This window comes from Trichechus manatus, unplaced genomic scaffold (assembly GCF_000243295.1).
Source record: "Trichechus manatus latirostris isolate Lorelei unplaced genomic scaffold, TriManLat1.0 scaffold00073, whole genome shotgun sequence".
Taxonomy (NCBI): domain Eukaryota; kingdom Metazoa; phylum Chordata; class Mammalia; order Sirenia; family Trichechidae; genus Trichechus; species Trichechus manatus.
The window spans coordinates 6692708-6718741 of NW_004444009.1; the positions used below are offsets into that span (position 1 = coordinate 6692708).

The 26034-nt window shown below is 46.1% G+C and overlaps 1 protein-coding gene across 2 annotated transcripts in view; it reads left to right on the plus strand.

Moving 5' to 3' along the window:
- The window catches only part of IGSF3 (immunoglobulin superfamily member 3), a 123519-nt gene that overhangs the window by 85047 nt on the left and 12438 nt on the right, over window positions 1-26034 (plus strand). For both annotated transcript variants that reach the window (XM_004380352.2, XM_023734883.1), the window contains exons 6-8: window positions 2204-2605; window positions 6464-6868; window positions 22325-22735. In XM_004380352.2, the coding sequence (XP_004380409.1) occupies window positions 2204-2605; window positions 6464-6868; window positions 22325-22735 (1218 nt within the window). The remainder of the gene's footprint in view (window positions 1-2203; window positions 2606-6463; window positions 6869-22324; window positions 22736-26034) is intronic.

A 26034-nucleotide genomic window follows, 5' to 3' on the forward strand; every position in this document is an offset into this window, starting at 1 on the left:
GTTTGCTTCTAACTACAAACCCACTGCTCTGCGCTTAGCCTATGCTACGCCGTCAGCCTCCTGATTTGAAATTTCGTTTGTGAGCGTGCACTCAGATTCTCATTAGTTCTGTCCTAGTTTTCACTTAATCTAGACAGTTTTAAATTGTCAGCTGCCTTTTCTTAGGTGTGGGAGCCCTTACAAATAGTTTCAATGGGCAAGACTGTAGCAGGTCTGTGTTTGCCTTTGCCTGGACTGCCAGAATGGCTTTTCTTCTCAGAGGTCCGTACTCTAACTGCCCAGTTTTCACAGGCTTGCTTGAGCAACAGAGCCCCAAAGAGCAGCCCTTATAATAAACAAGTCAGGGCTTACGTAAGAGTCATTGGGGGTGACAAGATGGAGTGGGAGTGATGTCCTACAAGTCATTCTCTGCTTAAGGCAAGCAAAGGGATTTTCTCCCTTGATGCTGAAGCTGCCACATTTAATCCCATCCTCTGAATTGATAACAGTGGGGATGAGTCTGTAACTGAAAGAGGAATATTATTAATGATGATGATGAAAAATAATTACCTCATCTAGTTCTCTCAACGTAGGAGTTATTTCTGTCTCCATTTTGCCCAAGAGGTAGGGTATGTAAGACTCTCAAGATTATAGAGTTACAAAGTAGTAGACCTAGGCCTAGAACCCAGGTCTGCCTGTCTCCAAATCCCTGCATTTAACAACTACTGCTGTACATGTGACTAATCAGGAGCCTCAGCATCTTCAAATCATCTTGGTATGACTCCTGGTGAAGTTGCCCTCCTGGGCAAATTGCTATTCCCCACCTTGTCCAGACTTTTTCTTCACTTGAAACAAGCAAATCCAGAACAGGTAGCAGGCATACTCACTCTAAAAAGAGCTAAATGCTGAGGCTGAGTGCCCATCTTTGTCTGTTTCTGCTTGTGGGGGAAATCCAGGGGAGAGAAGATTGATTCAGATGCATCAGTATGTGTATGTGTGTGTTTCCCCGCAGTAACTGGGTATGCCTCTTCATGTGTGATTTGATTTAATTGATTGGTTTAAAATTATCATACGTGTTTCATGTGGGTAGTACCCTAAAGATTGGAGCCAAATTAGTCACGGTTCTTTGTGTTCTTTAAGACTTAGGGGCTTTTTGAACGTAATATAGGTAACTGTACAAAGTAATATGTGCATAATTAAAATAGATCAGAGTATCTATTTTATAAAAATAAGGAGTTACTGGGAATAGTAAAATTAATTAAAGATAATGGTGACCAGTTTTTGAAAATTTATGTGTTAGGTGATCTATGTACATTGTGTCGCTTACATTTTAATCTTTTAAAAACTTCACAATATAAGCAGCACTCTCTCCACCTTATAGAAGAAGAAGATGGGGCATGTAGAGTTAAATAATTTGATTGAGTGAGTTCATATAGCTAATGAGTGGCAAAGACTAGATGGAGACAGTAAAGTTAGTGGATGGAGTCCTTATCTTATTCTGCCTTCCATTGGCAGAATATCTCCGGTAGAAAACAAGGGAGCCAGCCCCAGGCCCGACTGTGGACGGGCAGCCGAATGGGGGATGGCGAGGCACTGGCCTTGGTTTATTCCTCTCTGTTAATGAAAGTACAAAAACTTTCTCCCCGTGCACTCTGTGCAGCTTGCCCATCTGGGCTCCATTATTATCCATACTCAAGCACACTTTATCTTCTAAATACTTCCCGTCATTTATTTCTGTTTCCTAATATTGCCCTGAAGGAATCAAGAGACATGTTAGGGATACAGCTTTTATTTGACTGCTGTTGCTTTGAATGGTGGGAAGATTCAGGTGAAGTAGAATTTTGGTATTATTCAACTTACTAAAAATGGAAGTTGAAAAGTCCTGAACTTCAGCCTGATAGGTTTAGCTGATAGATTGTTTTATATCCTAAATGTAATGTCATTGTGTTTCTTTGGTTCTGATTCAGCCTCAAGTCTTAGAATCTTGTCATATCCCAATCCTCTGCACTCAGCAAAGAGCTTCCTAGATTATCAGATCCAAATCCCAGGAACGATGCCCAGAACCACCAGGGCTTGTGACATCAAGCATCAGAATGCTTTCTACTCTCTGAGGTTTATAGTACCTGAATGAGATTAAATTTGCCCCATCCTCCTTTTATGTCTGTGAGGAGGGTGCCATGGAGACCATAAAGCTCCCACCTTGTCACTCTCTCCCTCTTCCCAGAGAGCAGCATCTCCGTGGAGGTGGCCAGCAATGCCAGCGTCATCCTGGAGGGCGAGAACCTGCACTTCTCCTGCAGCATCCGCACGGTGGGCAGGCAGCAGGGCCGTTTCTCGGTCATCTGGCAACTTGTGGACAGGCAGAACCGCCGCAGCAATATCATGTGGCTAGACCGGGATGGCACCGTGCAGCCAGGCGTGTCCTACTGGGAGCGCAGCAGCTTTGGGGGCATCCAGATGGAGCAGGTGCAACCCAACTCATTCAACCTGGGTATCTTCAACAGCAGGAAGGAGGATGAAGGCCAGTATGAGTGTCACGTGACCGAATGGGTGCGGGCAGTGGACGGCGAGTGGCAGATCATTGGGGAGCGCCGGGCCAGCACGCCTGTCTCTATCACAGCTCTCGGTAAGTGTCTGGCAGCCTGTTGGTGAGACCATAATGGAGACTGCTTCATGTCAAGAACTTCACCCTGTCTTCTATTAGTCAGAGTCCTGGTAGGAAACAGGTGGTACCTTCAAAAGGGTTTAATAGAAGGGACTCTATGAAAGTGTGGGCAGAGTTAAGGCAGCCAACAATGGATGGTGGGGCCCCAGGGACTAGCAAGAACTGGAAGCTGTTACTACTCCTAGGCCTGGGCAGGGTAGAAGGTTGAGTTAAAAAAATCGTAGCCAGAGAAGTGGAATCCCTGGGTGGGACAAACAGTTAATGCGTGGCTGCTAACCAAAAGGTTAGAGGTTCACATTTACCCAGAAGTGCCTCACAAGAAAGGCCTGGCGATCTCCTCCCAAAAAATCAGCCACTGAAAACTCTATGGAGCACAGTTCTGCTCTGCCAAATGTGGGGCCACTGTGAGTCAGGATCCACTCGACAGAAACTGGAAGAAAAAAAGAAGCCAGGGGAGCGAAGCCACCCAGCAGGAGCTGTGGCCCCAGGTAGAGGCACATGGTCACCGCCAAAACTGTGGTATTGAAGTTTCTCTCTCTCTCTGCCCTCCAGGTCTTTGCCAGTGCTACCCAGAAGCCCAGCCCACCTGAAGCAGTTCAGAACAGGGCAGAGAAGGGCAGAAAATCCCAAATGCCATTCAGATAGCACTTATTCTGGCTGAGTCAAAGCTCTTAAACTTAATTGTCCCATTGAATCCTCACCTAGCCAAGGGGTAGATACTCCTGTTTTACTATAAAACTAGAACTGAGAGAGGTTAACTAATTTGCTTGAGGCTACAGTTTTTAAATGACAAACCCAAAATCTCAACCGAAACCAGCAGTCTGTCTGAATTTTTTTGTGAAAGCCTCTGTTTTTGTCTACTCCTCTAGAGGGCCCCTACCTGAGAAAGTCATTTCCTCATTAGTATGAAATTAGAAGATAGCTTGAGATTTGCTAAAACCAAAGAACATTAGATTTGCTTCTCAGGGGTAGTTAAAGAAGCTTCAATCAACATCTATCTGTCTAATATAATCAGTATATTAAATTTTAAAAGACCAGTCTGCTACTTTGCTGGGAAAATAACTTGTCATGTTAGGTCTTCGTGTTTATCAGGAAACTGTGGCTTCCTGGGCCTGTGTAACCCTCCTTCCTCCACGGGTAGGCTGATGTGGTTTTGCCCTAGACAGAGTCCTCTGTTTTCTTCCCCCTCTGAGATTAGAATTACATTTACTTTCTAAAGGCTTCATCTCAAAGATTGACCTGCTTTCTGCAGTAATCATACACTCCAGTTTCTGTCTCTAGAAACTTCATCTGGTAATTAAGTTTCCTCATCAGCTCAATCCCTGTGACTATGCTCACCACTAGCGTGGGCCTGTGGAAACGGAACTTGTGATGAATGTTCTGGATGTCTGGTGGTGGTAGTTTTTTTTCCATCCTGTGAGGTTAGGAATGTCTCAGGAGCCCTTAGACTCAGGATTATTTCTCGAGAAGGAATTTTCCTGGGTCAGGTTATCCCGACTGTTTTCATACTCACTATGTGTCTGGAGGAGCCCTGGTGGCGCAGTGGTTAAGAGCTTGGCTGCTAACCAAAAGGCTGACAGTTTAAATCCACCAGCCACTCCTTGGAAACCCTATGGGGCAGTTCTACTGTGTCCTGTAGGACTGTTATGAATCAGAATCGACTTGATGGCAGTGGGTTTGGGTTTGGTTTTGGTTTTATGTGTCTGGATGTTCCCACAGCTAGGGGTCCTGAAGAGCTCTGTCCTGGATCCCTGGGGCCTGGCTCTGCCCACCTGTTCTCCACCCCTGGGATGCTTCTGGCTAAAGCTGAAATCAGGGTGGCCTGGTGGGGGTGGGAGAACAGAGTGTGAGGGCAACCCAGAGGAAGGTTGCATTTTCCTTCTAAACAACCACACGCCCAATTAGGTATGGATCCCCTAGCAGGGAGGTAGCAGAGACAAGTGAGACAATAGGTGAGAAAGTGCTCCCAGTATACAAGGGCCATTGTGCTTATTCAGTTAGGCAGCTGTATTGCTGTGTACACTGTGGTCTGTCATCCTGGCGAGGGCCTGTGTCAGGCCTGGACATGGTCATGAGCTCTGAGAAGTTCTCTGGCCCTTGTTCAATGAGGAGACCAGGAACGCCAGGTGCAGGTCTGTCCCCCAGGGTCCTGTGCTACGCTACCCTGATGACAACATGTACCACGCCCAGATGCACACTCATGGCACCATTTTAACCATCTTGACTCACAAGTGACCATCACAACCACTTAATGTAAAGGATGGGCCTCTGTGTCTTAAAAAAATTATTTTTAGATACATAAAGTTAGCTTATGAAATCCAAGTTGACGATCCAGAGTTTTCAGCAGATCATGCCTACTCTTTCCTGGTATACCTCCCCATATAAAGCTTAGTCTTTTACCTACAGAGTTAAGTACTTTCTTTTATGTCTATTTTCTTTAACAAAATATAGCATACACTGTGTGCCTGCTACTATTCTGTTTTACAAATTAACTCATTTAATCTTCATTAGAACCCATTGAACAGATGGGAAAACTGAGGCATAGAGAAGTTAAGTAGCTCACTCAGTGTCACACAACTAGTAAGTGTTTAAGTCAGGCAGCTGGTTCCAGAGTCTATGCTTTTAACCACTATGTTATGCTCCTCATGGGTAGAGCAACCTGATAAAGCCCATGGTTAAAGGTGTGCTTTGGAATCAGTTACACGTGGGTTTGAAGTCTGATTCTGCCATTTACTAGCAGTTTGATATCAGGCAATTTATTTAACTTCTCTGTGCTTCAGTTTCTCCATCTGTTAAGTAAAAGGGGGTGGGGAGATACCAAACATACCTGTCTACAAGGTCATTTTGAGGATTGAATGAAGTGTAGTGAAAGCAAGCGCTTGGCACCATGCCAGGCACATAGATAGTGCTCAATAAATACTGGCTGCTATTTGTTTTATGATCATAATCGATGCATTAATATTTTTAAATAGTGTTTCAATACTGAAAGAACTCCAAGAGACTAACATGGAGGAGTCAGTATTAGGGGTTAGTGACGCTGCCAGTTCAGTAAGGAATATTGAGAGACGCACAGCCCACTGAGACTGCAGAACCTTGGATTTGAGCAGGGGCGGATTATCCAATAGGCAAGGTAAGCACAGTGCTTACCTTGCTTACCAGATCATCTGTAGTGAACAATTTCACATTTTTTCACCACATCGAAGAGTCTGCTTCTAGGTATAGCTGGCATCTGTCTCTCTCCCAACCCCACAGCACTTTTCTATGGAATCAAAGCCTCTTTTCAAATTTACAGTCTTTGACAGGAACAGATGACTCAGTAAGCAAGGTAAACACGAGCTTACTTGTGCTTACTTACTAATCTGTAGTGAACAATTTCCCAGGTTCAAGCACTGGGCTTACCCTGCCTATTGAACAATCCTACCCTGCCTTTCCCACTTTCCTCAGGAAACGCAGAGGAAGAGAGGCAGTGAGGGACCCAGACAGGAAGGGCTGATCCTTGGCAAGTAGTGCCCTCAGGTGAGGGGGCGGTAACCAGTTGTCAGTCGAGTTGATTCTGACTCTTGGAGACCCCATGTGTGTCAGAGTAGGAATAATGGTCCTCAAATTTTGAACTGCCGATGTTTTAGTTAGTTGTCGAGCACATAACCTTTTGCACCATCTGGGTGGGGGACTCCGTGTATCGAAATAAAAACTAGAAAGAGAAACCTGCCAGCCTTTGTCTTGCTCAGCTTCTTTAGTCAGTAGCCCATCACTGATGTCACACTGCCCTGAGAAGGCCAAGTGTCTCCTCTGGTTTGAACCTCTCTCTTTTCCCTCCAGAAACTGGCTTTGCGGTCACAGCCATCTCACGTACGCCTGGGGTGACCTACAGTGAATCATTTGACTTGCAGTGCATCATCAAACCTCATTACCCGGCCCGGGTCCCTGTGTCGGTGACGTGGAGGTTCCAGCCAGTGGGCACCATTGAGTTCCATGACCTGGTGACCTTCACCCGGGATGGAGGGGTCCAGTGGGGGGACAGGTCCTCCAGCTTCCGAACTCGAACCGCCATCGAGAAAGCTGAATCCAGCAACAATGTGCGCCTGAGCATCAGCCGAGCCAGTGACACGGAGGCGGGCAAGTACCAGTGTGTGGCAGAACTGTGGCGGAAGAACTACGACAACACCTGGACACGGCTGGCGGAAAGAACCTCCAACCTGCTGGAGATCAGGGTGCTGCAGCCAGGTGAGTGCTGCAGGCTCAGGGTCTCGCTCTGTGGGATCCGTGGGCCCATGTGCTTATGCTAGGTGATGAAACATGAGGAGGGAAGAAGACACGTGTGTTAAGTTTCTGGAGTAGCTTTTTATTTTGAGAATTCTCAAGTCTATAGGAAATTGCAAGAATTAATTGTACAGTGAATCCTTGTATTCCCTTTCCTCGATGACAAATTGTTAACCTCTTTCCACATTTGTTTTCTCCCTTGGTGTGTATTTTTGTTGTTGTTGTCGAACCTTTTGAGAATAAGGTTCAGACATCAATGACCCAAACGAAAACCCACTGCCATTGAGTTAATTCCAGCTCATAGCGACCCCATAGGGTTGCCAAGACTGTAAATCTCTACAGAAGCAGACTGCCACATCTTTCTCCTGTGGAGCCACTCGTGGTTTCAAACCACCAACCTCTCAGCAGCCAAGCACCACCAGCCTCTCAGTTAGCAGTCAAGCGTTTTAATCAGTGCACCACCAGGGCTCCTTGACATCAGTGACACCTCCCCCTAAACACTTCAGCCTGTAGCTCCTAAAAACAAGGATGTTGTCTTATCTAACCACAATATTATTATCATGCTTTGGAAATTTAACATCATTATAGTACTGTTGTAGCCCTGGTAGCGCAGTGGTTAAGAGCTTGGCTGCTAACCAAAAGGTTTGCAGTTTGACTCCACCAGCCGCCCCTTGGAAACCCTTTGGGGCAGTTCTCTGTCCCGTAGGGTCGCTATGAGTCAAAATTGACTCACCGTTAATGAGTTTTTTATAGTACCATTGGAGGCATCTGGGAGGTGCAAATGATTAAGTGCTCAGATACTAGCCAAAAGGTTGGCAGTTCAAACCTTCCCAGAGGCACCTTGGAAGACAGGCCTGGCGTTTTGCTTCCAAAAGGTCACCACCTTGAAAACTCTGTGGAGTGCAGTTCTACTCTGCACGCATGGGATCGCCATGAGTGAGAATTGACTGGCGGGCAACTAACAACAACAGCACAATAGTACAATTACCTATATTGTCCCAATTGTCCCAAATACTGTACTTTATAGTTTTGGTTTTTTTTTCTTCCAAATTAGGATCTAATCAGGAATTACACATTGCATTTAGTTGAGACTTCTTCAGTCCAGAGCAGTCTGGCAGCCTATATGTGTATGGTGTGTGTGCATGCGTATGTATGTGTGTTAATGTTAAGATACTGAATTGATAAAGTGTCCCGGCTGGTTTTTCTTTACTAACCTCATCTCCTGTAATCTTCAGAACAATTATGTGAACAATTGTGAAATTTTTCCTCATTTACAGACAGGGAAACTGGGAGAGGAGAGGCATAATAAGCACTTACCAAACACCTGCTCTGCACTAGGTGCTTACTTTATTGGAATTTCACAATAGCCCTAGGAGAGATTAAGTGACTTGCCCAATGTCACATAGCTAGTTAAGGGGATAACTCTTGCCTGCTTTCTCCAATGCTATTTTCTTGACCCAGGCCCTGCCCAGGTGTTCTGAGCTTGAGTTTCCTTTTCCTATGGAGGCTAAGTCCCTCTCAAAGCAGTTGATAATGCATTTAGCATACAATACAAAAATGGAGATAAGGATGCACTAATTTTGTGAGCGTAAGTCACTGGGGCTTTCTGTGAACACTCACCTTCATCAGGCTCTTCCCCTAACGCAGGTGAGCGGTTAAGTTCATGCTGCTGTTACAGCCTTCTTCTGTGTCTCCTGCTGGGTTGGAAGCTGGTAGAGGGTAGAGCCTGGGCTGCAGGCTTCTGATTTCCTCCAGGCACCTGGCCCACACACAGTAGAAAGGAGGCACGACAAAGTGAATGGTGAGGGTTGGACGGGAGGGGACTTTGCAAAGACTCTTTTCTGACTCTATGACCCACCCACTTTGCAAAGATGGTTTGACCGCCTTGCCACTAACTACCCACTAACAGCCGTGGTTAGTGCCCAGCCTTGTCTCCTTGACCACCTCACATGGTTGCAATGTTGTTTTCAGCAATATGGGGTTAAATAATGGTAATTGGTGAGTTTATCTATCACCTCTTCTAGCTCTACAGCAGAAGTCCTGTTCTGGACCAGAGTTTGGAAAAGGCGAGTTGCAAGTATAAATGATGAGTCTGTTCCCTTGGCCAATTAGAGCCCAAACCTAGATTGACAGGATGCTCAGGAAAGAGATTTGTTGTGCTTAAGTGGATTTTCAGGTTAATTAAGGGTTAAGCAGAGACCCCATTTTGTGTGAACCCTTGTTGTGAAAAATGCTAAGGTACTCACTTGCCTGCCTCATTGAGTGGAACATAATGGTCATAATTGCACCTTTTTGTTGCCTCCTCTGGCCCACAAGGTCAGTTGTCTGAACTGCAGTGCCCATCATATGGGCTTGCCGCTGTAGAGGGCAGAGCTGACACTGACCCCAAGACCTTGCCTGACATTGCCTTTTTTTTAGAAAATCCCTAATCTTTGTTTCTGTTACTATTTAGAATCCAAGACTAGAAAGTCTAGTGGATGAATAACAAATTAGTTCGTTGAAGGTTCTCGTTATTTGGATTCTGGTTAATTTATGGTGTTAACTAAAGAGGAAAGGAACAAAATGTATTCAGTACCTCTTGGGTGCCAGGCTTTGTTCTTTGTAGTTTACTTATGATTTCTTTTTGAATTCGTGCAATAATCTAATAATGTAGAGTTCATATCCCTTTTTTGCTAATGAGGAAACCAGGCTGAAAGTGGTTAGGAGCCTTGACTGAGGCAAACCAGCTAGTTAAGTGGAAAAAGTGAGATTTGAGCTGAGATTGGAGCCCACGTCTCTCTGACATCCATACGTCCACTTTTTCCATTATACCATATTGTTGCCTCATGGATAGAAAAAGTAACTGGAGAGTTGGGAGACCGAGGATCTGCTCCTCTGAGGACTTTTTTTTTTTTTTTTAATTGTGTTTTAGATGAAGGTTCACAGAGTAAATTAGTTTCTCATTAAACAATTAATACACATATTGTTTTGTAACATTGGTTGCCAACCCCACGACACGTCAACACTCCCCTCCTCGACCTTGGGTTCCCCATTACCAGCTTTTCTGTCCCCTCCTGCCTTCTCGTCCTTGCCTCTGCGCTAGTGTGCCCATTTAGTCTCATGTTGTTTTATCAGCCTGTCTAATCTTTGGCTGAAGGGTCAACCTCAGGAGTGACTTCACTATGGAGTTAAAAGGGTGTCTGTGTCTGGGGGCCATACACTCAGGGTTTCTCTGGTCTCTGTCACACCAGTAAGTCTGGTCTTTTTTTTTTTGTGAGTTAGAATTTTGTTCTGCATTTTTCTCCAGCTCTGTCTGGGACCCTCTGTTGTGATCCCTGTCAGAGCAGTCGGTGGTGGTAGCCAAGCACCATCTAGCTGTGCTGAACTCAGTCTGGTGGAGGCTGTGGTAGTTGTGAGGACTGTCTTATGTGGCCTAAGATGAGCTGTTTCTGTTTGTATTTTCACTGTAAAGTGGGAACTACCAGTTGTTGGCACAGGAGAGAGTAATGAGAAACACTGTAGGCAGGCTGTTATGAGACCTCTGCTTAAGACATGACAGTAGTGCATATCCATGGTCCTCTGGGGTGAAGTAGGTGCCTGAGGCCGCGCGTGGCTCCCAGGGAGTGGCAGAGGCACCACCGAGAGTGCATCCCCTTAAGTGTTACTGTCTCTCCTTTATTAAATATTTATGCATTTAGCACTTAATATTTTCCAAAGAGCTTGATGCTTGTTTTTACTCTTTTTCATACACACTCTGGTTGGTACTGGTGCTTTTATTTGGGGGAAGTAGAAGTGGAAAAATACATCTGTTGAGGGCTGACCACATGCCAGAGGCTGTACTAGACACTCTGTATAGGTTGTCTCATGTACTCTTCACTGCAACCCTGTGAGGAAGATATTGTCTTCCCATTTTATAAGCGGAGTAACAGGCTCAGAGAGGTTCTGACTAGCTGAAGTCAAACAAATACTGAGTGGGGACGTTGGGATTTGAACCAAGTCTGCCTTATTAAAAAGCAATTAGAGTGAGCGAAAGGGAGATATTGGCCTTTTTTAAGGCCGTGTAATAATCAGAAATGATTCTTTCTGCATTCAGTTCATGGCTTCACTTATGGAAGAGGTTTCTCTTTGTAGACGGCTGATGTGGAGGACTCTCAGCACGGTCTGACCTTGTTGGTGGTGGTAGTAGTAACAGCAACAGCCATTTGTATTTATTAAGCCCTTTCTGCATGCCCATTCCCATCCTGAATGCTTTAATATAATGGCTCCGTGGTTAAGAGCTCTGCTGCTAACTGAAAGATCGGCGGTTTGAACCCACCCGCCACTCCATGTAAGAAAAATGTGGCAGTCTGCTTCCATAAAGATTAACCAAAAAGAAAAAAAAAAAAACAAACCTTTTGTAATGAGTCTTATTTCGACTCATAGAGACCCAATAGGGCAGAGTAGAACTGCCCCTTAGGGTTTCCAAGGAGTGGCTGGTGATTCGAACTGCCAACCTTTTGGTTAGCAGCCGTAGCTCTTAACCAACTCACCACCTAAAGATTACAACCTTGGAAACCCTAGGAGTCAGTTTTACTCTGTCTTGTAGCGTTGCTATGAGTCGGAATCAACTCAGTGGAGGACAGATTTGGTTTGGGTTTTGGTTTACTTAGTTCTTAATCCATGCGACACCATGAGGGGACACTGTTTCACCCCATTTTTAGGTGAGGACACTGAGGCAGAAGTTAAATAAATTGCCCAAGGACCCATGATAAGTGGCAGAGCCAGGATTCAAATCTAGGCAGGCAGTCTGGCTCCAGAGTCCAAGCTCTTAATTATTATATTACAGTATTCTCTAGATAATTACTTGTTTTTCTTCTCAGGAATCCTTTTGGTACATGGACTTTTACTTAATCTCTCATCTCTCTGGCACACCATCCCTGATATCCTGACCCCTTTTAAAATCGATGCTGACTCGTAGCAACCCTATAGGACAGAGTAGAACTGCCCCATAGGGTTTCCAAGGAGTGGCTGGTGGATTTGAACTGCCGACCTTTTGGTTAGCAGCCAAGTTCTTAACCAGTATGCCACCAGGACCCCTTTTAGCAAATCTTAAATTTGTGTTTTGCAAGTGGAGGGTCACAAGTAGAGGTTCCTTGAGACAAAGTTTACTAATTGTGTAAGGGCTTAATTTGTGCCTTTTTTACCTCCTCGATTTCTTATAACTTCTGCCACAAGATGGCTGTAAGTCTTGGGGATACCAGAGCACAAAGCCAGTGCTGGCTTCTTTCTTTCTTCTCTGTTGTACTCCCTGCCCCTCAAAACATGGATTCTCTGGTGTTTTCCATAGGAATAGCCCCTGCCTGCCCCCTCCTTTTTTTTTTTTAAGAATATTCTTATTTTAACAGAATCAAATAGAAACCCAGGGACTGTTGACACATTCACATTGGTCCATTTATCATCAGCCTTCCACTGCTGTGATGTCATCTGTGGTCTGTGCCTCAAACCAGGCCCTCTCTGGGCCACCTGCTGACCCTGACCACTCCTTGGGTATTCGATTCATCAAAATCTCTGGTGGTTTGTATGATGGACTTGCTGTGGATCTATTATTGACTCTTCATTCTGTATGCATGCTTCCTATTCTCTCTGCACATTTCCCCCAGGAAATCTTGCAGGAATGCCATCACTTGCATTTTCTTGTTGATTTAACTGAGTCTTACTCCCTGTTCGATTTTTTAGTTCTTAATCAGTTCTTTTCTCTTTTAATTTTTTTTTCTTTTTCAATTTTGAGGTATTGTTTTGCTTCCTTCTGATTTTATTTAGCACCCAAACCACCTTCCAATTACATTTCCCTAAATACAGAGGCAATAAGGGAAATGTCAGCACTCATTTTCCAAATGTTTACAACCATAGCTTGGTCTGGCTATTAAATATTGCACATTAAAATCGACAAAGCAATAAATAAGCTTCCAGGAGGACAGCCTCCAGTGGTAGAAAGCCGACTTGTCAGAGGTTGTATTCTGCTGGGATTTCACTGATGGGTAGTCAGGATGAATATTTAATACCCTCTGGATGTTGCCAAATCAGTTTTCTTCTATTTGTTATTGCTGACCTGGCAGATTGAGAGAGCTTAGGGCTTTTTCTGTGACTTTCGTGAATCCAGGGCATGTGAACAGTGGCTGCCTTGTTGCAGGCCAGCAGGTGAACTGGCTGCCCTACCTCTTCTGCTAGCTTTCAAGAGAACCTGCGGTTCTCCTTCCTCCATCCCCTGTGGCTTCTGCCTGCTCTCTGCTCAAAGATAGAGTATAAGCCCAAGAGCCCTAGTAGGCATCCCCAGCTCTCCCCCCTCTCCTCAAGCCTTGTTGTCATGGTGATACCAGGTATGCCTGTTATTGAACTCAATGAGCAAGAGTCACTGCCATGTCTGCAGACAGGTGAGACAGGGCAGGTTGTGCTTAGGTTCCCCCTAATTACCTGTTTCCACCTCATCCAAATTGTTGCTCCTTTTCCCTTGCCCCACCTCCCTGTCCCTTCTGCAAACATGTTTTAGCACCTGCTGTGTGCAGGTGACTGTGCTGGGCGCTAAGCTGCAGCGATGGATGTGTTGCAGGTCCTGCCTAGAGGGCTGTCTGGAGGAGGAGGCAGGGCTGGGAACAGAGTAGTGTAGTAAAGGGTTACAGGTGTGGTGGCAGAGCCAAGCACAGGGTATGGGGAATAGGCATCAGGAGGGAATAGGTGTGGGGATGGGGAGAGGAGGAGGAGTGGGGCATTCCAGGCGCAGAGAAGAGGGTGAGTAATGAAAGTCAGGAAGGGAGGAAGCAGTGTGTTAACTTTGATGTGACTGAAGCATGGGACCTGGGAAGGGTTCACACCCAGGGAGGTTGGCTGTAGCCAGCAGAGCCCCTTGTGTACACTGAAGCCTGGGGAGTCACCATGTTGTTGCTAGTTGCTGTTGAGTCTGCGCCGACTCATGGCGAGCTTACGTATGACAGGATGAAACGTTGCCTGGTCCTATACTATCTTTATGACGGTTGGTATGGTTTGAGTTCATTGTTGTGGTATTGTGTCAGTCCATCTCATGGAGGGTTTCCCTCAGTTTTGCTGACTCTCTACTTTACCTTTTCAAGCGATTGGTCTTTCCTGGTGACATTTCCAAAGTAAGCGAGTTGAAGTTTTGCCATCCTCTCTTCTAAGGAGCACTCTGGTTGTATTTCTTTGTGGACACCGTAATTCCAATGCATCAATTCTTCTGTCTTCCATTTTCATTTTCCAGCTTTTACATGCATCTAGGTAATGGTTCAAAGCAAGGACTCTTGGGATCAGATGGGCTGGGTCTGAATCCCAACTCCATGACACTTACTAGACACTTAGTAGCTGTGTGATCTTGGGCAAACTTCTTTATCTTTAAAGTTGGAGATAATAATGGCATCTATTTCTTTCGTAGAGTTGGTGAGGACCAAATAGTAAATATTTGTAAAGTGCTTAGAATAGAGCTTAGCACATAGAAAGCACTATGTAAAAGTTTGTTAAATAAGAATTCCTTAAGTTGAGGAATTAGGACTTTTTTTTTCCCTGCAGGCCTCTCAGATCATATACTCCTGTTTTTATAACAATTTGTAATATTTCCTTAACTACCCAGAAATGAAGTTCATAGACAATATAATATACCTACTCACTTAATTTTACAAAATTGATATAATGGCCTATTTGTAGAGTAAAAGGAATTTTTAGAAAGTAGTTCATAATAAGATAATGTATTCAATATGTAAGTGCTTGAGGAGAGCTACACTAGAGGTATAATAACAGTGTGAGGCCGCAGCCAGCAGATGCGCTGCAGACGCTACCACGGCCGCGCAGACTCATAACTACACACCACTATGTCAGGACCTTGGGTGCCACAAGCAGCACTGCCGTCCGAGATGGAATTTCCCAAATTCCAGAACAACTCTTCCTGCAGTTCTGAACAAAACAAAGGAAAATCTTCCCCAGTTTACTTGGCATATGTTAAAACCATGTTTTAAAAAATCTACTGTGTTTATAATAATATGAAATTAGGTTCTAGGCTTGGATAATTATAAATAGACTTTCCATCTAGTGACTGCCATTTGAAAGTCATACAGAATGCAAGGCAGAGTTTTGTTGCATGGAGCTGCCCCAGATATGACTTTGCAAGTGGTTAATGCACTCAGCTGCTAATGGAAAGGTTGGAGGTTTGAGTCTACCCAGAGGTGCCTTGGAAGAAAGGCCTGGCAATCTACTTCCAGAAAATCAGTCAATGAAAACCCTGAGGTGCACAGTTCTACTCTGACACACATGGGGTCACCATGAGTCAGAATCAACTTCAAGGCAGCTGGTTTACTGGATTCCTCCCTCAAAGTGATAGCCAAAGATTTGCCCACAAATTTCCAACATGCTCCTATTTGCAGTTTAGGAAGCTCTCACTGGCTGTGGTTGAGGCTGGAGGTAGTGGGCTTAGTTATAACAGCCTGAAAAAGAGATCATTTGGGGCCAAAATAGGGCATGACCGTGGGGAGAGAAGCAAGCAGGAAGCCAAAGAATGTTAAGGATGCAGAGATTCCACAGTGTAGTAACTGGCTGACTGGCAGGTGCCCTTGCACCTCCTTCCTGAAAATGGGGAGGCCTTCACCGGCAGCTCTCCTTTCATTCTTTCCCAGTCTCTTGGCTTACCTGCTTCCCTCAATTTGTAAAATCTCTCCTGTCCCAGCCACAGGCCCCCTCTATCCAAACATTACTGTCATAAACAGTGAATCCTGTGACAGAACTCAATGAGACTGCCTTGATTTTCTGGGTCTCGCAAGTTTTCTGCCTTTGATAGGGTGCAGTCTTACCACATTTCTGTCACTCGTTTTAGTGGAAAATAATGTGAGTTTTCCTTCTCTGACACGTTTCTGCCTTACACAGGTATATTTAATTGGTGCAAACGGTTAATGCACTTGGCTGCTAACCAGAGGTTGGCAGTTGGACTCCACTCAGGGGCCCCTCAGAAGAAAGGCCTGGCAATACTTACCAAACTCCAGCCATTGAAAACCCCATGGAGCACAGTTCTACTCTGACACATGGGGTCACCGTGAGTTGGAATTGACTTCACGGCAACTGGTTTATCGTAAATAAAGAATAATGTCTCGTTTCTCTCCCTCTAAGGAGCCCTGGTGGCACAGTGGTTAACCGCTCAGCAGTTCGAACCCACCAGACACTCCACGGGAGAGAGACGTGGCAGTCTGCTTTTGTAAAGATTTAGGGCCTTGGAAACCCTATGGGGCAGTTCAACTCTGTCCTACAGTGTCGCTATGAGTCGGAATGGACTCGATGGCTATGGATTTGGTTTGATTCTCTCTCTGTACTCCCTACTGCCCCCATCCCTCCTCACTGCTACCCTCTGGCTTCAGCTTGTGCCACTAACACAGAAGCTGCTGTCCCTAGAGTTACCGGCAGCCTCCTCACCTCCATACCAGTGGCTTCTCAAACTTCAGCGTGCCTCAGGATCACCTGGAGGGCTTGTGAAAATGCAAGTTGCTGGGCCCCACCTGCAGTGTTTCTGATTCGGTAGCCTCTAATAAATGCCCAGGTGGTACTGATGCTGTCAGCCTCGAATCACACCCTGAGAGCCACTGGTGGTCAGGATCAAGTGCAAACTCCAGGCCCTTCGCAATCTGGCCAAAGCTTATCGTCCTAACTTCACTTGCCACACCTGAACGCTTGCTTTTCTCTGAAAGAAGACACAGAAACCTTCTCTATTTTGCTCGCCTGCCCCTCTGCCTGGGGTACAAATTCACTCTTCTCCTATCCTGTTGAACACCCGCTTATTTATTTTTCGGGGCCTACCTCAGCTATCACATGCTTTTTAAAAATGTTCACTCCCTTCTGTCACACTCGGAATAAAGTGCTTCTCCTTTATGTTTGCATACTTCCAATAAAAGGTTAACCAGTACCTGTCGAGTCAGTTCCAACTCATGGTGACCCCATGTGTCTAAGAGTAGAACTGTGTTCCACAGGGCTTCCAATGGCTGTGATCTTGCAGAAGTAGATCACCAGGCCTTTTGCCTGAGACACATTTGGGTGGACTCCAATTACAAACCATTTATGCCACCCAGGGACCTAATCACATTTGTACCCAATTATCCATTTATTAATTTGTTAGCAAATGATTGGATCACAGTCCCTGCCCTTAGCGGGAAAGACTAGACCTTTAAAAGATTAACTGCACTATAAGGCAAAATGAAACAGAGCTATAGCGGAATTTAAGGAGATCCTGTGTTGATGAAATAAAGGAGTTTTGAGTGAGAAAAGCACACGAAAATCTCCTCCTCAAACCTTGAACTGAACCTAACCCCTGAGGTCACCTTGTAGCTAAATAACACATTGGCTCAAAAAATAAAGACTATCACCCGTGAGTACTGTGCTCCTTTAAAAAATCACCTATATGAAGACCAAACTTACTGGTCTAACAGAGACTGGAGAAACCCCGAGAGTATGGCCCCCCCCAGACACCCTTTTAACTCAGTACTGAAGTCGCTCCTGAGGTTCACCCTTCAGTCAAAGATTAGACAGACCCATAAAACAAAATGAGACTAAGTGGGCACACTAGCCCAGGGGCAAGGATGAGAAGGCAGGAGGGGACAGGAAAGCTGGTAATGGGGAACCCAGAGTTGAGAAGGGGAGAGTGTTGACAAGTCGTGGGGTTGGCAACCAGTATCACAAAATAATATGTGTATTGTTTAATGAGAAACTAATTTGCTCTGTAAACCTTCATCTAAAGCACAATTAAAAAAAAAAAATCACCCATATGAGACCAAGAACTGTTGCCATTGAGTCAGTTCTGACTCATAGTGACCCTCTAAGACAGAGTAGAACTGCCCCATAGTGTTTCCAAGGAGCGGCTGGTGGATTTGAACTGCCAACCTTTTTGGTTAGCAGCTGAACTCTTAACCACTATACTACCACGGCTGGATACCAAACAGTCAGCAATTACTTTAAAACAAAGATGAGAATGTAAGGGGGTAGGGAGACTAGATTAATGTAAATGGAACAACCAGAATGTAAATAATGAGAATGTTCGCAGATTGTGAACATTGTAACCAATGACACTGAACAACTTTGTGTAGAAATTGTTGTGCGGGAACCTAAACTGTTGTGTAAACTTCACCAAAAACACAATAAAATATTATTTAAAAAAAAAAAATCCTCCTCCATGTTTTGATCAGAGGCCCAGGAAGGAAGGGCCATACCCTCAATCAGGTTGCAGCCCCAGCTCTAGGAGTCCAGAGGTGCAAGAAGGCACTTGCTGGCCTGAGCCCAAGCCTTCTCTTGAAGGTGGGGCATCCCGCCCCACCCCAAAAGCCTCTCTCTCCCTTATTCCTGCCTGTCCTTGGATTCTTTCCTCCTCCTGGTGATTCATTGTTGGGGATTAACCAAGTCTCAGTCTTTAGCGTCTTTTCATTCACTGCATTTATTTCCCTCCATGTCCATTCACTCACCCAGCCAAGCACAGGGCTTCTCAGGCTTTAATGCACACAGATCACCTGGGAATTTTGTTGAAATGCAGATCCCCATTCTGTAGGTTTGGGATGGGTCCTGAAAGTCTGCCTTTCTAACAAGCTCTCACTCAGGTGGTGCCCCTGCTGCTCCTCCACAGACGGCACTTTTAGTAGCCAGATGGCTACTTACTTGACAGTTCTTCATCTAATGGTGAGCCTTGAACTTGGGACAAGGCACAGAAACCAAAAGGGAATGAGCATAGCTAGAATCTATTGAGTTCATTATATGCCAGGCTCTGTGCTGTAAAAATTCTCTGTAGATTATGACCTTCGATCTTCCCAATACTCCTGTGAGGTAGATACTATTAGCGTTCTCATTTTGCAGATGAAAACATCTATGGTCACTAACGGGGCTGGGTTGTCGTCTTTCTAGGAAGGAAGGTGATGCCTCCAGGCCCACACAGTGTTGTGGCAGGAGCGTGTAAGTGCTCCTTATTTTTACGTGGAGGCTCCCGTCTCCCTTGGGCTTCTGGGAAGGTCCTCCTTGTCCTCAAGATGTGGGAGAAAATTCAGAGCTAGAATAGGAACTGACCCCTTGCCCACCTGTCAGACATGCTCCAAATTTCAAAATTGCCTCTCTTTCAAGCTTCTCAACACTTCACAATATTTTGACATGAGTAGGAAAAAAAAAATGAAAGTGCTTTGGAAACAGTTCTGTTCCTTGGATTTTTGCTCTCAGACCATGTGACTGAATTGAAGTTGAGTCATAGGATTCCAGTTTAACATATGCAGTTACTATAGCAATTGAGGTTTCCTTAGTAACAGTTGCAAAAAATAATCTGGCTCCAATTAATAATCCATTTTAAAGCTCTTTCTACTCTACCCCGAACAACCCAGTTTTTTTTGGCCAAGAACCAGATAATTCAGGTGGTGTTGTTTGCACTGATACAGATATCATTTGCGTGCAGTGAACTGGGTTGGAAAGGAAAGAAAAGGGAGCTGGTTGTTTCAGGTATTATAGGAATCTGATCAGAAAAGTCGACTGGCAAGCTAATGTGAATCTGGTTTCCAGAGAATGAGAGCTTAGTGCTAAACCCTGCCCTGGATTCTGAGTGTGCCCTAAAGGGCTTTCCGTGTTTGAGGAAGGCAGAAGGCAGAAGACTGGGCTTGTTAACAAAAAAGATGAGACCTGGGAGGGTGGGGCTATGGGATGTGGGATTCCTCACAAATGGATGCTTGGTGTGTTCTCAATGGTTTGAGAAGGCCTGTAGGCATGTGAAGGAGCCCTGGTGACACAGTGTTTAAGCGCTCTGCTGCTAGCCATAAGGTTGGCAGTTCGAATGCACCAGCCACTCCACGGGAGAAAGATGTGGCAGTCTGCTTCTGTAAAGATTACAGCCTTGGAAACTCTATAGGGCAGTTCTGCTCTGTCCTATAAGGTCGCGATGAGCCGGAATCAACTTGGTGGCAATGGGTTTTGTAGGCATGTGAATTCAACAGTCTTGAATAAAGAGAATGCTGCCTGATTTACCACCAGTAGCAGAGCCTCCAAGCTGCTTTTGCAGTAACGGTGTTAGATATCTGGACCTGCCACACCTTAGCATGCTAACTCCTCTCAGCCATTCAAAACATTTGCCATGTGTTTCCAGTGGGGCCAAATGACAGTCTGTGCCTTTCAAAAGTTCCAGTTGCCTTGGTGCATGGGACTCAATCCTGAATGCCATCTTTCCACACCACGCTCAGCGTGAGCCAGCCAAGGCTGGCAGAAGAGGCCCAGGGTCCCGGCCATAGGGGTCAGCCCAGTGTCTGGAGCAGTTCCTGATCCTGAAGGCTTTCTCTGGCCTTAAGAACAAGAACTTGACTGGCAGGGGGGCTGGAGGTTCACCAGGGCAAACCTGCCTTGCCCCTCCCCTATGGACACCAGCCTGGTGGGTGGGGGAGCCCATGCCTTTTCCCTGTGTAGCCTGCCCCTTGCGAGTGATTTGATCCCCATGCCTGAAAAGCTAAGTGTAAAGAGAGGAGTGGAGATGGAATGATAGTTTTACTATCAGTTCCCTGAAAGGAATTTAGAGTTGTTTCTTTTTTTTCCCCGCTAGCAGGGAGGAGAGTGGGTAGGGGAAAGCAGAGCCAAGTATGATAATGACAGAGTGGGTGAGATCTCAAATTACCTTCATATGATATATTTCACGAGACCTTGGCTTCTTGCCACCTTAAAGGTGAACATAGTCATTAATTAGCAGTTTGGGTGGCACTCCTGAGGTGCCCTTCTCTTCTGTTTCCAGAGCAGGATGGCAAGGGGAAGAGGAAATGATTGCAGTTGGCTCTGTTCTGTCCCATTGCTTGTCATCTTCTCAGCCTCTCTCTTCCCCCAGAACCCCACCCAAGCATCCTCTAGTTATCTGCTACCATATTTCTCCAATGGGGCTTTGGTGGTTCAGTGGTAGAATTCTCACCTTCCATGTCGGAGACCCAGGTTGAATTCCAGGCCAATGCACCTCATGTGAAACCACCACCCATCTGTCAGTGGAGGTTTGTATATTGTTGTGATGCTAAACAGGTTTCATTGGAGGTTCTAGACTAAGACAAAGAAAAAAGGTCTGGTGATCTACTTCTGAAAATCAGCCAATGAAAACCTGAGTCTCAACGGTCTGATCCGTAACCGATCGTGGGGATGGCACTGGACTGGGCAGCATTTTGTTCTGTTGCGCATGGGATCACCATGAGTTGGGAGCCAACTCGGTGGCAGCTGACCACACCGACCACATATTTCTTCAGCACTCTCTCAGTCAGCCACTCATTCTCTCATTCGCTTACTCACCACTTCAACAAACATTGATCGAGTACTTTCTTAGCAGCATGCTAGGCTCAGAGGGTGTGGTGAGAGTACATCCACTAGGCAGTAAGCTCCACTGGGGCTGGAGCTGTGTCTTAGTCTTTTTTTTTTATTTATTTTTTATTGTTTTTTAGGTGAAGGTTTACAGAGCAAATTAGTTTCTCATTAAACAATTAATACACACACTGTTTTGTGACATTGGTTGCCAGCCCCACGACATGTCAACACTCTCCCCCTCTCGACTTTGGATTCCTCATTACCAGCTTTCCTGTCCCCTCCTGCCTTCTTGTCCTTGCCCTTGAGCTGGTGTGTGTCTTATTCTTTATGGTATCCCCTGCACGTAGCATCATGCGGGGCACAGAAGAGGCACTTTGTACATACTGGCGGATAGAATGGAAAAAAGCTTGGTCTCTACCCTTGGGGAGCTCACAGTCCAGGGTGGAAGAGAGAGGTAAGGAAAACAGCCTGGTGAGCAAATGATGAAGGTACATAGAGGATGCTGATGAAATCACAGGGCTGAGTCATCAAGCCCAGTGGGATGGGAGCAAGGTGTGGGAACTAAAGGGTGACTAGAAAGAAGGGTTGGTGAGGGGAGATGGCAGAAGTGGACAGCCAGAGAGGACAGCAATGGTGGGGACCAGAGGTCCAAGGGAGAAACATCATGAGTGGGGGGAGTGGGATAGAGGGGGGAGTCATGGGAAATGAGTGTAGACAGTTGTGCAAGGTCCAGATCCTAGAGGGACTTTGCTGTGAAAAGGAATTGCTTTCTCTATATTCTCTAGGCATTTGGGAGCCATTAAAGCTTTTTAAGCAGGGAAATGATGTGGTCAGGTTTGTGTTTTAGCTGGGTTACCCTGTAGGCCATGTGGTGGCAGAGAGAGCAGGCGGGAAATGGACGGGAAGGTGAGGGCCTAAGCCAGGGGTGGAGCAGGAGACAGAGGAGGGATGCTTGGGGTAAAAATGCCTCTGTGCTGCTCCCCTCACCCTGAGGCATATTTTGGAGGAAGCCCGTCAGTGTTAAGCCCTCTCTGATTGTGCTGGGCAAAACCAGGCTCAGAGCCTGGAGTGGGGCTTGGGAAGGGCCACGTGTCCAGGAGTGTGCAGTCATTCTGCTGAGCTGCCCCCTTTCCTTCACAGTGACAAAGCTGCAGGTGAGCAAGTCCAAGCGGACCCTCACCCTGGTGGAGAACAGGCCCATTCAGCTGAACTGCTCAGTCAAGTCACAGACCAGCCAGAACTCACACTTCGCCGTGCTCTGGTACGTGCACAAGCCCTCGGATGCCGACGGCAAGCTCATCCTTAAAACCACCCACAACTCTGCCTTCGAGTATGGCACCTATGCTGAGGAGGAGGGCCTGCGAGGGCGGCTCCAATTTGAGAGGCATGTGTCTGGGGGCCTGTTCAGCCTCACTGTCCAGAGAGCCGAGGTCAGTGACAGTGGCAGCTACTACTGCCATGTCGAAGAGTGGCTGCTGAGCCCCAACTATGCCTGGTACAAGCTAGCGGAGGAGGTTTCAGGGCGCACAGAAGTCACGGTGAAGCAACCAGGTAAGAACAGAGGGTACAGCCATCATGGGCCAGGGGATATGGAGCAGAGACTGCCAAGGGCCAGGCGGGCTCTGGTGTGCCCACCTGGTGAGACCATCCTCGAGGTCTACACTGGATGTGGGTGCAGAAACATACACCATCATCCTAGTGCACTGCAGGTCTTTCCACTTTACCTAGGCTTGGTCCTGATGCTGATGGTAAACTCAGAAGCATCCTTGACTCTGCTTCTATGTCCAGCATCTTCTCCAAGGAGAAGGCCTGAGAGGGCAGCTGTGGTTAGCAAGATGCAGCAAAACAGGACCAGTGGCAGCTCTTGAGTCTCCTTCTGGGTTTCAAGTTTGCACCCTGGGCCTCAGGCTGGCACCAGCTCAGCTCCACACCCATGATTCCTGTCTAGAAAGTTTCCATGTCTGCTTCTGTCTTCTTCCTGATCTCTTATCCCCAGTAAGGGAAGCCCTTCCTGTCTCCCTAAACTGAATCACCCTTCTGGTACCCTCTGAGAACTCTGTGAGTACAGCCCTTACTCTGCTCCTGACAGATGGCACCCATCCTTTGCCAGAACATTTCCAGGGAAGGGGGAACTTACAACCCCAGAAGGCCTTAGTTCCACTTTTGGGCAGCCCTCATTGTTGATAGTTCCCCCCTGTGATGGTTAAGATTGTGTGTCAACTTGGCTGGGCCATGATTCTCAGTGTTTCGGCAGTCGTATAATGTTGTGATCACTTCCCTGTTGAGAATTGATATGTGATCGCCCCATATGTGATGGGATCTGCTGTGAGTAGCCAGTCAGATGAAAGGGAGTTTTTTTGGGCATGTGACCTGCATCCAGTGTGGGCAGACATTCTCACAAGGCTTGGGAGGTTTTCGCTTGCTCTGGATCCTGCGGCTGACTCCTGTTCATCTGATTTCCAGTTCTTGGGACTTGAGCTAGCAGCTTACCTGTGGTCTTGCCTGCCGATCTTGGGATTCATCAGTCTTTGCAGCCCCTGAGCAAGGGCCCTGTTCTCTGGCCTGCCAATCTTATGTTAGCCAGCCCCTGCAGCTACGTGAATCATAAGAAGTCTCTATGCTGACCCATGGATTTAGGATGTTCTAGCCTCTACAGCCTCGTGAGCCATTTCCTTGATAGAGATCTCTCTCTATATATATTTACATACTTTACTGGTTTTGCTTCATTTCTAGAGAACCCAGCCTAAGACACCCCTTATGTGAAAGAAACTCACTTCCCTGTAATTTCCCTCTCAGATTTTAGATGTACCCCTGGAACAACCCAAGATAAGTTTGGGTCATTTCCTTTCTAATATGTGAAGGGTGCTGTTGTGTGCCTCTCTGTCACCCCTTCTTCTTAAAGAGTCCAGTTCTTTCAGCTTTTCCCCACATAATGCAGCCCTAAGTGTCCTCTCTGTCCCTCACTCCTGCAGGCCCTATGCTTTGTTGTTATCACTGCCTGCTGTTCCCGTTGGCCATGGGGATGCTGTGTGACCATCCACGTCCCATCTCCTTTGCTTACACTGTCCACTCTGCCTGGAATACACCTCTCCTGCTGCTTCTTCCCTACCTGGCTCACCTGTCTTCACCCCTTCCCCATATATACTAGGTGGTGCTCAGCAACACCTCCAGGAAGCTCTTCCTGACTTCCCCTATATCACTAGGGGTCTTTATAAAACACACAGTTTCAGAATTATTTATGTGTGTTCTTTCTCCACCTCACTGTGATGCTATGAGCACTTGGATGACAGGACTATATCTTTGTGTCTCCAGCTGCTGGCATGGTACCCTTGATGGATTATGGTTGAATGAATGGATAAATGGCTGCTTTCCTTTGAATGAGTAACTTATTTTATAAGGATCAGCACAAAGCTGGTTCCTGTGAGGCAGAGGTTAAAGATGTCCCAAATGTCCAACTTTTCCAAACTGCTGTCCCATTCCATCATCTCTAACATCACCTACTCCTCTTCCCCTCAGTACTCTCCCTCCTGTCTTTGGGTTCCATAATTCACTGCAACGTCTCAGAGAACTCATGAACCATAATAAAGAAATGGTTCATGCAGTTGTGGAGGCTGGCAAGTTCCAAATCCATGGGTCAGCATAAGCTTCCCTGATTCATGTGGCCATAGGGGCCAACTAACCCAAATCAGCAGGCCAGATGACAAGGCTGCTGGCTCACGGGCTGCAGAAGCTGGCGAATCCCAGAATCAGCAGGTCAGACTGGCAGGCTACTGGCTCAAATCCCAAGAACCAGAGGTCAGATAGTGACAAACCAGACACAGGATCCAGATGTGGAGAGAGAGAGAGAGAGCCCCCCAGCCACAGTACCCACACATATACACTGGATGCAGACCACACCCCAGGGAAGGGCATGACTTGAATAAGGGTGGGACTTGAGTCATGCCCTCCTGCAAGGCTGTGACTCAGAATACACCCCACACTAATCCTACCTCATTAACATATAGAAGTTAGGATTTACAACACATAAAATGGAGAATAATTAGGATAATTACTCAGATCACAAAACAGAGGACAGCCACACAGTACTCCACACAATACTGGGGATCATGGCCCAGCCAAGCCAGCACACAACTCCAACCATCACAGGTTCCATACACCTTATTTGCATAGTCCCACTCACTCATTGTGTACGAGTCACAAAGACTATGGCTAGAAGGGCCATATTAAGTAATTCATTGCATCACACCTTGAACACTTTAGGGCCTTTGTACTTGACGTTCTCTCACCGTAGAACATGTTGACCAGAGATACTCATTTATTTTGCTTTTCCTTTGAGAGGCGTTCCTTGATCATCTTAACTAAAATAGCCCCTTAGTCACTTTGTAAAGAGCCCTGGTGACGCAGTGGTTAAGAATTCAGCTGCTAACAGAAAGTTAAACCCACCAGTAACTCCGAGGGAGAAGAGACCTGGTGATTTACCCCCTTGAAGATTACAGCCTAGAAAACTCTATGAGGCAGCTCTCCTCTGCTATACAGGGTCACTATGAGTCAGAATCGACTCAATGACATATAACACCAACAGTCACTCCGTATCCCCTTTTCTCATCCACATATCACTGCTTGGCATTCTGTGTATTATTTATTCATTCATTTTTTTGGTTGGTCTCTTCCACTATAATTTAAGCTCCAAGAGTGAGTACAGGGACTTTGTTATCTTCACCACTGTATCCTCACTGGAGCCCTGGTGGTGCAGTGGTTAAGAGCTCAGCTGCTAACCAAAAGGTTAGCAGTTGGAATCCACCAGCTGCTCCTTGGAAACCCTGTGGGGCAGTTCTACTCTGTCCTATAGG